The following is a 14257-nucleotide window of genomic DNA, read 5'->3' as shown; positions in this document are numbered from 1 at the left end:
ATGTGTAGCGTGGTACTAGCGATGTGTAGCGTGGTACTAGCGATGTGTAGGGGAGAGCAGTGGTACTAGTGATGTGTAGTGTGGTACTAGTGATGTGTAAGGGAGAGTAGTGTGGTACTAGTGATGTGTAGTGTGGTACTAGCGATGTGTAGCGTGGTACTAGCGATGTGTAGGGGAGAGCAGTGGTACTAGTGATGTGTAGTGTGGTACTAGTGATGTGTAAGGGAGAGTAGTGTGGTACTAGTGATGTGTAGTGTGGTACTAGCGATGTGTAGCGTGGTACTAGCGATGTGTAGGGGAGAGCAGTGGTACTAGTGATGTGTAGTGTGGTACTAGTGATGTGTAAGGGAGAGTAGTGTGGTACTAGTGATGTGTAGCGTGGTACTAGCGATGTGTAGGGGAGAGCAGTGGTACTAGTGATGTGTAGTGTGGTACTAGTGATGTGTAAGGGAGAGTAGTGTGGTACTAGTGATGTGTAGTGTGGTACTAGCGATGTGTAGCGTGGTACTAGCGATGTGTAAGGGAGAGCAGTGGTACTAGTGATGTGTAGTGTGGTACTAGTGATGTGTAAGGGAGAGTAGTGTGGTACTAGTGATGTGTAGTGTGGTACTAGTGATGTGTAGTACTAGTGATGTGTAGAGGAGAGTTAGAGAGTGGTACTAGTGATGTATAGAGTGGTACTAGTGATGTGTAGAGGAGAGTAGAGTGGTACTAGTGATGTGTAGAGTGGTACTAGTGATGTATAGAGTGGTACTAGTGATGTGTAGGGGAGAGTAGAGTGGTACTGGTGCTACTGAGCTGTAGCGTCTCATCAGGTCTCCCTTGTAAAATAAGTATTTGTTAAGGCGGTGGCCACCACCCAACTTTTCCATTTTGAATAAAAAAAACTTTTTTTTTATGTATCCGCTATGATTTCTTATAAACCGACAACTTTTGAACATCAGATCGGCAGTTAGCGCAATTCCACCTTACACTTCAACTCATCTGCCCTTTAATTCCAACCCAATTTTTGGGCAAACCAAGAAGAAACAGACATTAGAGGCTAGAGAGGGGATACTGGCGAGATTAAGGCGACAGGAGAACCAGCCACCCTTTCCCTCAATTCTACTAGTCACTTCAAAAGAGGGATGGATGAACTTTGATGGCGGATTTGCAACCAACGGGACTCTAGAAACTGCAATATTCTCTGCTCTTTTGAAACATGGCTCTCGGAAAAGACCCATCCCTTCCCCCTCTTCAACAACAACTGGTGTGCTGACTCGAGGATGGTGGAATCATCGACTCGAATCGTCCATTGTTCACCAGTCTTGGAATACATGGTGAAATGCCAACCTTTTACCTCACGAGTGAGTTTTCAGTTGTCATCGTGACTGTTGTCACGGAGAGGAAAAATAGCAGGCAGGCACTTAACTGTAAAAGGCTATAACCAAGAAGGGAAAAAACTTCCATCCAGAGGCTTTTGCCAGCAATTTTAATCCCGCATCATTAACATGTTTGAGATTAGTGAAAATACTGCCCCCTTCGGGATGAAAAGCATGCCCATAGTAAACTGCCTGCTACTCAGGCCCAGAAGCGAATATATGCATAGTTATATATATTCCTTCCAGTTCTCTGCTGCCAATGACTGGAACAAATTGCAAAGATAGCTGAAGCTGGAGACTTATATTTCCCTCACTAACTTTAAACATCAGATATCCGAGCAGCTAACCGGTCGCTGCAGCTGTACATAGCCCATCCAATCTACCTACCTCATCCCCATATCGTTTTTTTCAAAACGTACTTTTCTGCTCTTTTGCACACCAGTATTCTACTTGCACATCGTCATCTGCATATCTATCACTCCAGTGTTAATTTTCTAAATTGTAATTACTTGCTACTATGGCCTATTTGCCTTAACTTCTCACACCATTTGCACACACTGTATATAGACTATTTTTTCTATTGTGTTATTGACTGTCTGCTTGTTTATTCCATGTGTAACTCTTTTTGTTTGTGTCGCACTGCTTTGCTTTATCTTGGCCAGGCCGCAGTTGTAAATGAGAACTTGTTCTCAACTAACCTACCTGGTAAAATAAAGGTGAAAAAAAATTATACAATTGACTTGGGGGGGGGGGGGAATAGTTATGCAAGGTCAAGTTCTGTTTTGTCTTTGTTTGTTTTACAAGAAAAAAATATTTTGCATCTTCAAAGTGGTAGGCATGTTGAGTAAATAAAATGATACAACCCCCCCCGAACATCTGTTTTTAATTCCAAGTTGTAAGGCAACAAAATAGGAGGTGGGAGTAAATACTTGCACAAAATGTAGATCTACTGCTTCTTAGACTTGCTTTCAATGAGAACGACAGATCTATAACTCACATTTCTGTGTGAACATGGTCAGGTCGCCCAGAGTTACATATTGCAGCTTTCAATAAAAAGGTTAAATAAATACCACACAACGTCAGAGTATGTACAATTTATACTATCCTTCAATCTACATAAAAACATTTATTTTATTTTACTTACCGACAAGATACTAAACTTCCCATACAAACCAGCACCAAGGCTCGACATACACTCTACTCGCAGCAAAAACCTTGGGTTTGCTTACTGCTGCCACTACTACTGCTACTTTCATGTGCATGATTCTCTGTGTTTGACTTTCTTCAAATGTAATTAGAAGGTGTCAGAGCGTCATACCGAGGCTACGTCAGAAACACCACCCTATTACTTATTTAGTGCCATTTTTGACTGGAGCCCTATGGGCCCTGGTCAAGAGTAGTGCACTACACAGGGAATAGGGTGGTGTTTGGAATGATTAGAATTATAAAATGACATGAACAAGGGAGTGTCTTCAGGTCTAACTGGTTATACCACGGGAACAGTCACTGACCTGTCAAAGATGCGAGCCTCTTTCAGAACGTTGCCCAAGTTGATGTAGGCATCCAGGAAGTTGGGATCCAGAGTCACAGCCTGACAAATACCCATAAATCCATACATCATACACAACGAACAGCATATACTGTAGTAGAAGTGTGTTAAACATTTCCTCCAAAACACCAGTTGTAATGTGGACTATTTAAGTTAATATTCAGTTAAGCGTAATTAACACAATGCTTTGCATATTTATATGTGTTCCCATTATGTAATCCACATGATTTCAAGCGTTCCATTGATGTCACGGGTTGCTCACTAGATGCGATTCTGGATGTTACTCATATCTGTTGATATGGCCTGACGCCAGACTGCAGGTCCAAGGACACTGATTGTTGCTGTATTCTGTGGAACACTGATTGTGTAGCTAGCAGCTGACGTTGTTTTGGCTTAAATGGTCAAAACAACGTCATAAGGGGCATCTCTGGTCGAAGGCCAAGTTAAGACATTTCCTCTGCTCCTGTTGCAACTTGTATTAAACCAGATTTGCGATTGAATAGATCCAGCATTGGTCTTTAATTTTGTTCAGACAAAAAAAATCCCCTTTACTGTGTACTGTTCTTTCCCTGGTGTACACTACTAGGACTGTACTTAAAGTTCAGACATGAATAGTACTGTTTGTGAATTATCAACCCAGACATGAACCCTTAGTCAGTCAGACTATCCTGGTCTGTCCTTTGTTTTTACATCATCGGCTGGGTAGAAGTCTCACCTTCTCAAAGTGGTGTATGGCCAACCATATCTCTCCCTGGGCGTTGAACACACAGCCCAGGTTGCTCCACGCCACCGCAAAGTTGGGCTGAGTCTCAATAGCCTTCAGGTAACACGCCTTCAAAATGGGTTAACAATCAAAACCAGAGGAAGAGGAGGAGAGGAAGAGTAGCGGTAGAGGAAAAGAAGAGAGGGAGCAGTGGTAGAGGAGGAAAGGTTGTAAAATAAAGATAAGAGAATAAAACAGGAAGGAAAAACAAAAAGGGGGTAGAGGAAACAGAATTAGTGACCGTTCTCAACTAAAGCAAAAAGTGAGTGTGCAGCATGGACTCGCCTGCGCTGAAATCTGCGGCGCTAAGCTGCCTTGCTTATTCCTACGCTGCGCAGATCCAACCAGCACCCACACGCAGACCGACATTCTGCAGTTATCATGGCCTCTTTCTCACAAGATGAGGAACAGAAATGTTGACGAGCCTTTCCAGCTTTACTATGTAATGTACAGCCGATAATAAGCTGCTAATGTGAAGGGAAATACCTAAATGATATTCAAATTCATAACACAACCAGTAACTTCTGTTGGTTGCAGTCTATTTGACAGCTGACTATATTAACTAGTGGTATCTCACAACCTTGAATGGCGGGTGCTGCGTGCAGGTGGAGGTCCCTGTAATGCTTGCGCACAAAAAGCTACGTGGGTGGGGCATGTCCTAGGTGTGTGTTTGGCTACAATCACATCACCACGCACACCGCCACTGTCGACCTTGCTGCTGCTTAGCAACAAGAGGTCGATGTTTGCCGCCGCTGCGCTCGCTGAACCCGGCCGCGTTGCGGACTGGCTGCAGACCCGGAGCCCCGGGAGACGCCCTGCTTACCTAGACTGCCACACTCTCTGTACCCACAATGCCTTTCAGGACCAACGAGTGGCAGGGGACGGGGTTGGGGTTAGAGGACCTGGAGACCACAGCCAAGCGGCTGGTTGGATGGTTAGATAAGAGGGGGAATATAGAGAAGGGGACTTTTGAAAGTTATGGGGCATCAAGACGGCCAATTGTCTGATGCCCTAAGAGAAGGATAGGAGAGCTGATCTACCACCAGAGCCCAGGGGCTGTTCTGCAGGGCAATGGGGAAATAGAGGTGTTGTTTAAGCAAGCCAATGGGTGTCCTCTTGGGAGGCTGGGGGTACGCTGGGTGCCAGGCTGACAGAGGGCGTCGGGGGGAGGGGGGGTCTGTACCCAGCAGGCCGGGGGGGAGGAGGGGAGGGGAGCTTTGTGCCTGATGCTTTCTTGGCCTTGGTTGCCTTGTTCGCTGCGCAGCCCCTGCGTTACTGCACACTCACAGCGCAGTCTGCATCATCTGCAGAACGCTGCAGCTCCAAAACCAAGAAGGAAAAAAACTACATCAACAGGACAACAAGTTAGAGGTTCTTACTCAGGATTTTATCTTTCCCCCGCTAATTGCTTCCATTTTTGGCCATGTCTTTATTTTATTTACTGATATATACGTTTTGGCCGTTATGGTAATTTAAGACATTTAAAAAAGGAATGCTTACTGTACTTCTTTTTGTGTGTGTTTTTGTTTGTTTAACTTTTCTTGTTTTGTTTCTCTGCTCTTCAGAGTCTCTGCCACAAGACAGAGGAGCTTCTTGCTCAGGCATAACGTAGTAGTTCATGGTTTCTCTCTCGCTGGCAGTTACAAACCCGTTACCATATTGTTTGTCAGAGGGGCGGGCGGCAACCTCAGCAGCTGGTGGTTGAGGACTGATGCTGCCCTAGTGATCCGTGTTTCAGCCAGGGCACCTAGGGTACGGTAGCAGGAGTAATGTCATCACCCACCTGAAACAACCTTCTAAATAACATCATCAGTCGTGGAAAGAAAAAAAACCAAGAGACAAAATAAAACAAGAGCGTTAGTAAAAGTTCCCGCAAAACAATACACAATTATTTTAATTCTCATATGGAAAGTAATTAAAACGTCCTTAAAAAAAAGCACTACAAAAGACAACCTGCTGTTTACACTCATGCTACTTTTACTGTATTTTCTAAGGAAAATAATGGATGTTTCAGGAGGGGAGGGTGGGGGGGGGCAGGAGGGAAGAAAGGCTTTGATAATGCGTTTCATAATATGAATAGTTTGGCCAAGCTAGGAGAAAGGAGGGAGGATAACTAGCTTGATCTTCATCAAATGAGCTGATGACATTTCTTTGGGAATAATATGTCATAGCATACGCTTTTCCTTCAACCTCTTCTTCAAAAAGGTTGTTTTTTTTTGGAATGGTTGGCTTTTTCTTTGTCCTGTTGTGCTTGAATCCTGGCCAATGGGGAGTGAGAAGAAAAGCCTCAGTGTGTAATGTTTGGGCATCTAGAAGCCTCCATAGGTAGCTCTGAAATAAAGAGGTCAGCGCTGGTTGCTGCGCATGCGTGTTTCTCTCTACCCAAGCCAACTGAACGCGGGCGGCGGAGTGCAGTTTGTGAGCTGTCTGCCTGACGCAGCATCGGAACGTACTAGGCTCTTGTAAGGAGGGGTGTGTGTGACAGTATGAAAACGTGGTACAGTCCTGACTGTTCTATTTATCCACTCTAAGACAGCAGGGAGCTGTCAGCTTGGGGGCGTAGCTGGGGTGTCAGGAAGGCAGCCCTTAGCGCGCACACTCCACCGGCCCTAGCGAGCGCGCGGGGGGAAGGAGCAACAGTGCAGGGGGGCTGGCCCGGCGATGAGCTGGCAGCTCCCTGGAGCTCCTCCCCCTTCTGGCACCAAATAAGATGGCCTGGCACCAGGTCACCTAGCAAGATGTCAACTCCAGCTTTCACCCAACCCAGGGAAGGTACAGATATCATATCAGGGAGATGGGATAGACATAAAATGGCTTAAGAGTAGATAAAGGGGTCAGAGGGCATAAGATACAAGAAGACTAGCAAATCTGCATGGGTAGGGGATAGTGGTACAACTGGATTGGGTGGTGGGGTGGTCCATTTTTTGTTAAATAACTGGAGTGATGTGGTTTGGTTAGAGGCCATCTTATCTTTTGCATTGCAAAGAGATTAACTAACTTAATCAGTTCATTTATCCTTCCAAGACCGAGCCAGCATTATCCCTCCAAAACAACCTTTGTTTACTTTTTATTGTTTTATGTGTTTATAAAATATCCATATCAGAACCATAATTACTGCTACCAATTTGTAAAGCCCAGCCTTTCTTCCTGTGAGGGGAGGGGGGCTGACCGGAGGTGGGGAGGGGGGCTGACCGGAGGTGGAGAGGTCAGCGAGAAGAGCATTGTGAGACTAAAGAGAGAGAGCAGGGGGATTGTGTGCAGGTGGAGTGAGAATGAAGATGACTATTCCACCTGGGCTCAAAGAAAAAAGTATAAAGCCATCTCAAATCCGTAATAGAAAGAAAAGGGGGGTTTAATGGGTTGGGGGTGTAGAAAATACCCCCTCTCCCTTCAAAATAAAGCAACATTATTAGCCTCATAAGAGGGGGAATGGGGCCTGCCCAGAGCCAGGGTGTAACGGGGGTATGGGGCCTGCACAGAAACAGGGTGTAGTGGGGGGCTTGCCAGAGCATGGGGCCTTCCCAGAACCAGTGGGGGGGGGGGCCTGCCCAGAGCCAGTAAGGGGTCCCGCCCAGAGCCAGTGGGGGGTAGAGAAGGGCCTTAGATGGCATCAGGGATAGAGAAAAATCACACTCAAGTGATTGAGTGAAAAGTCTGAGTGAGGGGGAAGAGACGGGGACAACTTTGGCCATCGGGCTCAAAGGGGGGCGGGGGGATATAACCGACAAACAAAACATCTTACAAAGAAATCAAAGTACAAAGTAAATTTTTAAACAAACAAAAAGATAAGCAAAAAGATGTGCTGGTGTCAAGCCCCTGGAACATACCTTCGCCTCTTCCAAACGCCCCAGGGCTTTGAGCAAGTTCCCCAGGTCGCTACGGACACAGTACAGATCCTGAGGGACAGGAAACAAACAAGAGATTAGAGCTCCAAACCAGAAATGGATTACTAGACTGACTAACACATGTTACAGTCTGAGATCTACAAGTGGTCATCAAATGTCTAGGTAGGATACTAGAATAGATATCAGATTGGGGTAGCTTGGGGGAGGGGGGGGGGGTGTAAGACATGTTCAGCGTAAAGGTTTGGCAGAACACCAAAACATTGGGTTTTGTGCTGGGGTGCTGGGGTACATGAATTGGGTCCAAGGTCTACTCACAGGGTTGTACTGTAGGGCTGAAACGTAGGCCTGGACGGCTCCCTCCATGTCCCCCGCTGCCACCAGGGCTGCTGCCAGGTTGATGTACCCGTCGATGAAGTCTGGTTTCAGCCGCAGGGCGTGGCGGTAGTGCTCTATAGCCTCCTGCAACTGGCCGCGCTCCTTGTACACGTTGCCCAGGTTGGAGTAGGCCTCAGCAAGCATAGGGTTCTGCTTGATGGCCAAGGTGCTGAAGTGGGCAGACCTGGAGGGACAGAGGAGTGGAGGGGGTCACGAGGCTGGTAGGGTGTGTGGTATTACTGGATTGGAGAGATGTGGTGCTGTGTGGTCCAATAGTGGTACTTAAGTCAGTCAATGGGAGATCTCATTTAGCACACTAGCTAGTGTGTTGTGTTCTGTGAGATAGTGGGACAACTAGAATAGTTGTGTGTGTGTGTGGGGGGGTTCAACTTAAATTGAATTCAAATTTCACAACAAATAACTTCCTTGTGCTTATTATACATGGTGACAGAGGAACAACCCAAGACACCTGGGAAAAACAGACAGATCAAACCTGTAAGAGAAAACAGCCACCACCACCACTGTAAAAAGAGTCATGTCAGAGTGGGAATAGAGGAGGTCAATAGAACACGTAGGGAGATCACTGACAGACAAGCCATTCATTACTCCCCAACACCACCACAGATGTGTCGTAGTAGTATGAACTGTTGGCAGCCAGTGTATTAGTCCCAGCCGGCCCAGTATTCTCTCCAGACCATGTAGACTGACTTCAGTGAGCTGACCCCTGACCTCCAGGTCTTTCACTCTCCCCCCACCTCACCTGTCGAGCCTGCGACACTGGAAGTGGATGGAGGAGAGCAACAGTAGCACGCCCGTGTTGTCGGGCTCCTGCCTCCACAGCTGCATACAGTGGCGCTCGGCAGCCTCAAAGTCACCCGACTGGTACTCCCTGTGCGCCAGCTCGGCCAACCCTTGGAAGGAAAGCATACGTTGTTTTGTCGGTTCTGTAGCACCAACACCCAACAACCCGAGGAGGGGGGAAACAACATGTTAGAGGTGATGGAAGAACACGAGGGCAGAGACAAAATAATAAACGAGATAAAAGTACTGGAGAATTCATAAATCAGACTATTTATAAATTGATAAATGCCTTTGGTTGATACATAATTGCACTAAAGTTTATTAATCAATAGTTGAATAAAAAAAGTTGTGTAGGGATTAACTGTCAATCACAGGGTATGAGTCACGTTTTAGAGACAAAATGTGTGACTATAGGCCAGGTTGCTACTGTTATTCTCTGTTTTATGAGCTCGAGAATACAACTGTCATTCTTCCTTTGAAAGACAACTAGCTAGATGATTAGCTGCATAACAGGAGCTGAAGAAACATAGTAAGTGAATTATTAGGATTTGAACTGACGTTAGCTAGTCATCAGCGCCCTTATCATGAAGAGATAAGTATTACCATAGTTAGAACTGTCTGACATGAAATGGTATGAAAACGGACAAAAGTACATTGCTGGATGAAACGTAAGGTGACGGTTTACAAATGGACGCTAGATGGCGGACAAATACAACCCCATCAACATCTGGGTAACTAACGTTTGATGCATGCCTAAAAGGAAAACAGACCCAGAACAATCACAGTCAATACACACCGGATCAACGTTAGCTAGCTAAATTGTATTGTATCAAACGTTAGGGAAGATATCAAGAAAATAAAACGAATGTTGTCTTGCGGGACTATGTTCAAGTTGGCCAATACAATAACATACTTCCGTCTTCATGTCTGGCGGGTTTACATAGCTGATCCATTTCGTGTGTTTACACAACAGATCGCTACATAGCCACACCTGGCTGACACCAGGAAACCGCAGAGGGAGCACACCCCTATCCACATCGACGGGACCACAGTGGAGGTGTTAAGCTTTAAGTTCCTCTGGGTCACTGACAATCAGAAATGGTCCACCCACAGACAGTGAGGTGAAATAGGCGCAAAAGCATCTATTCAACATCAAGAGGCTGAAGAAATTCGACTTGGTCCCTAAGACCCCCAAACGTTTAGATGCAAAATTGAGGGTACCCTTTCGGGCTGTATCGCCGCGCGCAACAGCAGGGCTCTCCAGAGGGTGGTACGGTCTGCCCAATGAATCACCGGGGGCACACTGCCTGCCCCTGGACACCTACAGCACCCGATTTCACAGGAAGGCCAAAAACCACCCGAGCCACTGCCTGTTCTCCCCGCTATCATCCAGAAGGAGAGGCCAGTACAGGTGCGTCAAAGCTGGGACTGAAAAACAGCTTCTATCTCAAGGCCATCAGACTTAAATAGCCATCACTAGCCGGCTACTCAACCCTGCACCTTAGAGGCTGCTCTCCTATAGACATGGAATCACTGGCCACTTTAATAATGGAACACTAGTCACTTTAATAATGTTTACAAATAGCTTTACTCCTCATTTATACTGTATTCTATTCGACTGTAGTCAATGCCAATCCGACATTACTCGTCCTAATATTGATATTTCTTAATTCCATTATTTTAGATGTGTGCCTTGTTGTGACTTGTTAGATAACTTACTGCACTGTTAGAGCTAGGAACACAAGCACTTCACTACACCCGCAATACCATCTGATAAATAGGTGTATGTGACCAATACAATTTGAGTTGACGCTATAATTGAAGATGGCGCAACATTTGGATTAGTTACACGCTGGCACAAAAAAATGGTTCTGCAAGATGTTAGCATAGGCTCGTGTCATGCTAGCGAGGAAGCTAACTAGAGAGCTAATGCTAACTGGGGCGAGCTCTACCTGTGCTGTCAGCCACATTTCCCACGGAGCTCGCCATCTCCTCGGTCTTCGAGTCTTGCACGGTGGTCGTCAGTGTTGTAGTTTGATAATATCAAATTAAGAGAATTTTATTTCGTCGATTGATCGAAGTTTCTTGAGCCGTTGCTTGCTAAAGCTGTTAGCCTAGCTATGCTAACCACAGAGTCAACGCTAGCTAGTCAAGAAGAATGTCACTATTTTCAGATGGCTAGTTCCTATGCTATTTGCCGTCCTTGCCGATATAACTTCTCGCAATCAGCCTAGCTCTAAATTTACTTCAAATTCACAGTCATGAAGCGCTGGTTCGACTTCAACAAAGCGACTCCCGAGTCATAAAATGGCGAATGAGCCTCAGCCAGGGATTTTTTTGTTTGTTGCCAGAATATAGATCCAACGAAAAATAATCAGTCCACAAACTGTACAGAAAATGAGCGTGGTGGTGTGTGGTCCAATGAGCGTAACTAATATTCATTAATTATTCAAAGAGAACACACCCAACGTTTTAAAATCGAGTATATGCAAACATTTTGTAAATAATTATTTTTGCGCGGATGGATACAGAGTTTTGGTGGTGCATCATTCCCCACATGTGCACTGCGGCAAGTCGAAGAGTGACACGAATGTTCTGAAGGTTGAAAATAGAGGGTAGTGAAGATAAACCAAAACAGTTAGCAGATGGAAAGGCTGAGTTGTTATGACATTGATTGAAAGACAGAAAAATACATATGACAAGAGTGTTTGATGGCTAACTAGAAACAATTTACACTTGTCTGGATAGGAAGGCGGGGCACGGCCATTCACATCTGTGGTCAACATCTTTCTCGTTGCACAATGATTAAACAATGGATGCATATCCATCATTTTCCTATACCCCCTGTTTGATAATTGTTGTGTCCATGTACAACTAACTAAATAGTACGTAATGTGCAGTGACAGTGCACACCTTGGCAAAATGAGAACCGCCAACTTTAGGCACCTTTCATTTTTGAACCACGACCAACAGGGGGCAGTCGCCACATATCTTTGATTCCTTGTACAGACATTTGGAGAAGGTAAAGGACAGGTGTCAAACTAATTTCACGGAAGTCCGAGTGTACAGGCGTTTGCTCCTCCGTTTTACTTAATTGATGAATGAAGGTCACTAATAATAAGGAACTCCCCACACATGGTTGTCTAGGTCTTATTTGAAAGGAAAAAACAAAAACCTGCAGGCCCTCCATGGAATGAGATTGACACCCCTGATGTAAACTCTGCAAGATTGTAATGCACAGCCTGTTATTATCATTACTTTTATTATTATTATTATTATTATTATTATTATTATACCTTAGATGTTTATTATTATCCAATCACACACAGCTATGTATAACCAGACATGCATAACCATGTCATCTTTGTTTTTCAAACAAATAATAAATAAAAAGACCTCTGCACCACTCGGGCGTCGTCCGGGTTAGGGTTTGGTCGGTGTAGGCCGTCATTGTAAATAAGAATTTGTTCTTTAATGACTTGCCTAGTTAAAGTTTTTTATTTTTATAAAACATTTGTACAGAGTCAACTATCTTTGGGGAAAGTGACGTGTGAATAAGTTACTGACAAAAATAACCAGTTAAGGCTATAACTTTTGTAAATACTTAATTTTTTGTACGAGAGGGCCTGTAACATGTCATCTCACTCTCTCTCTTCCTTTCTATTTCTCTGTCTTAAACCTGTGCCCTTTCCTGTATCCCCACTCTCCATCATCCTCTTTACCATGGAAATGAAAAGCCCCTCCCCTTTCCTCTAGCCTCTCCAGCTGACTGACATGTCTAGAGAGATCCTGAAGGATGTTGAGACCTGATGTGAGAGATTGACTTCCCATTCTACATTCTGCCCTGCTTGAAGACGTTGGAAAGGGGGACTCTGCACCGCTCTTTCTTCCCAGAGCCTCTCTAGTCCTCTCTGTGTTCTCAGAGCCGCTCTATGGGAACAGGGCCGACACCATTGGTCATGTCTGGTCCTCTCTAGTCCTCTCTGTGTTCTCAGAGCCGCTCTATGGGAACAGGGCCGACACCATTGGTCATGTCTGGTCCTCTCTAGTCCTCTCTGTGTTCTCATGCATAGCCGCATCCAGTTTGTGTGTTTGTCCCCCCTTTTTTAAATTCCACACCCCTCCCTCCATCCCTCTCTTTCCCCTCGGCTCTGTTGTGCTGGTTAGTCATCGCCTAACACAGCTAGGGCCGGGGAATGATGTCATGGGTAATGGGCAGTGTCTGCAGCAATTCTATCTGACATGTTTTCATCTTTGTTCAGGCCCATCAGGGTGGACACACACACACACACACACACACACACACACACACACACACACACACACACACATCTCCTCAACTCCAAGGTTCACTGCTGGGCAGATTCACCAAAACAAGCTCTGCTTTCATTCTTTCGTTCATCTCAATGGCTCAGTTTCCCACAGAGAATAGACACAGCAGGCCAGGCTATATTAGGAAATGTGATTAAAAAGAGGGTCACCCACTCACACACTAACTATCTGTGCTGGGACCCTGAGAGAGGCCCAAATGACACCCTGTTCCCTATATAGTGCACTACTTCTGACCAGGACCCCATAGAGCTGTGGTGAAAAGCAGTGCACTATCCAGGGAATAGGGTGACATTTGGGAAGCTTACACAATCTTGTACCCATTAGAACAGGGTTGTATTTATCACGGCACACTGTAGCAAAACATGTTGCAAACGTAAACAAGCATTTCTTAACGGACATGTTCAGATCATCCCTCCCTGTTTCAGTCCATTCTTACATTTGGTGCCTAAGGAACACGACCCAGTGGTGATGTATGAGGTTTGGGGTATTTTTTCATTACTAGGCCAGATTGTTCTGCTATCTCATGAGTGAACAGAAATATCACCCATTCACATTACGTTTACTCAATCTGGACTGTCCTCAATAAAGGACCCATAGTCCTGTGCCCGTAGTGATTATATTTGGGGTGTTGTGTTTTTTAATTACTAGGCCACAGCATTTAGTTCTGCCATCTCATGTGTGACCAAAACTATCACCTACCGATTCACTCAGTCTGGGCTGTGTCCCCAATAATGTTCTATACAAATAGTAAAAAGACGAGGGTCACCCGCTCAATAATCTCATAATCTGCTCGGTGACCCTCGGAAAGAGTGGTGATGTGTCAGCCATGTTCTTGAGCCATCATTACTGGACCACACCACGGTATTCTGACAGCTCATCTCATGGGTTACCAGAACTATCACCCATTCACTAAACTCTCTCAGGCTGGGTTGTGTCCCTAATAGGCTACATTTAAACAGACAGACCAATTCTGATCTTTTGCCCAATTATTGGTCTTTTACCAGATCAGATCTTAGGCCTATACTTGGGCAAATCAGAATTGGGCTGCCTGTGTAAATGCAGCCATACAGTCCCGAGCTCAATAATGTTTTGTTCTGTACCGATAGAGGTTTTTCCTGTTTGGGGATGTGGTTGTGCTTTATAGTTAGGCCTATTGGACAACAGTGTTCTGCCATCTTATATCATGGGTGACCAGAGTCTCAGCACAATTGTTTTAGTGTACAGATGGCCC

General features: G+C 45.2%; 1 protein-coding gene across 14 annotated transcripts in view; it reads right to left on the bottom strand.

Moving 5' to 3' along the window:
- ogt.1 (O-linked N-acetylglucosamine (GlcNAc) transferase, tandem duplicate 1) overlaps positions 1–11021 on the bottom strand; it is a 33415-nt gene extending 22394 nt beyond the window's left edge. For 3 of the 14 annotated variants that reach the window (XM_031798492.1, XM_031798494.1, XM_031798493.1), the window contains exons 1-6: positions 10647–11019; positions 8654–8837; positions 7834–8077; positions 7501–7569; positions 3626–3742; positions 2873–2952 (exon numbers count right to left, since the gene is read on the bottom strand). In XM_031798492.1, the coding sequence (XP_031654352.1) occupies positions 2873–2952; positions 3626–3742; positions 7501–7569; positions 7834–8077; positions 8654–8837; positions 10647–10683 (731 nt within the window). In that variant the 5' untranslated portion in view covers positions 10684–11019. Of the gene's footprint in view, positions 1–2872; positions 2953–3625; positions 3743–5173; positions 5421–7500; positions 7570–7833; positions 8078–8653; positions 8838–10646 lie in introns of all 14 variants that reach the window. The other 11 variants (XM_031798499.1, XM_031798497.1, XM_031798498.1 and 8 more) reach the window with 7 other exon arrangements.
- Between the last annotated feature and the right edge of the window lie 3236 nt (positions 11022–14257).

This window comes from Oncorhynchus kisutch, linkage group LG19, assembly GCF_002021735.2.
Source record: "Oncorhynchus kisutch isolate 150728-3 linkage group LG19, Okis_V2, whole genome shotgun sequence".
NCBI classification, from domain to species: domain Eukaryota; kingdom Metazoa; phylum Chordata; class Actinopteri; order Salmoniformes; family Salmonidae; genus Oncorhynchus; species Oncorhynchus kisutch.
Note: the sequence above shows the minus strand (reverse complement) of the source record. Positions and strands in the feature narration are given on the sequence as shown.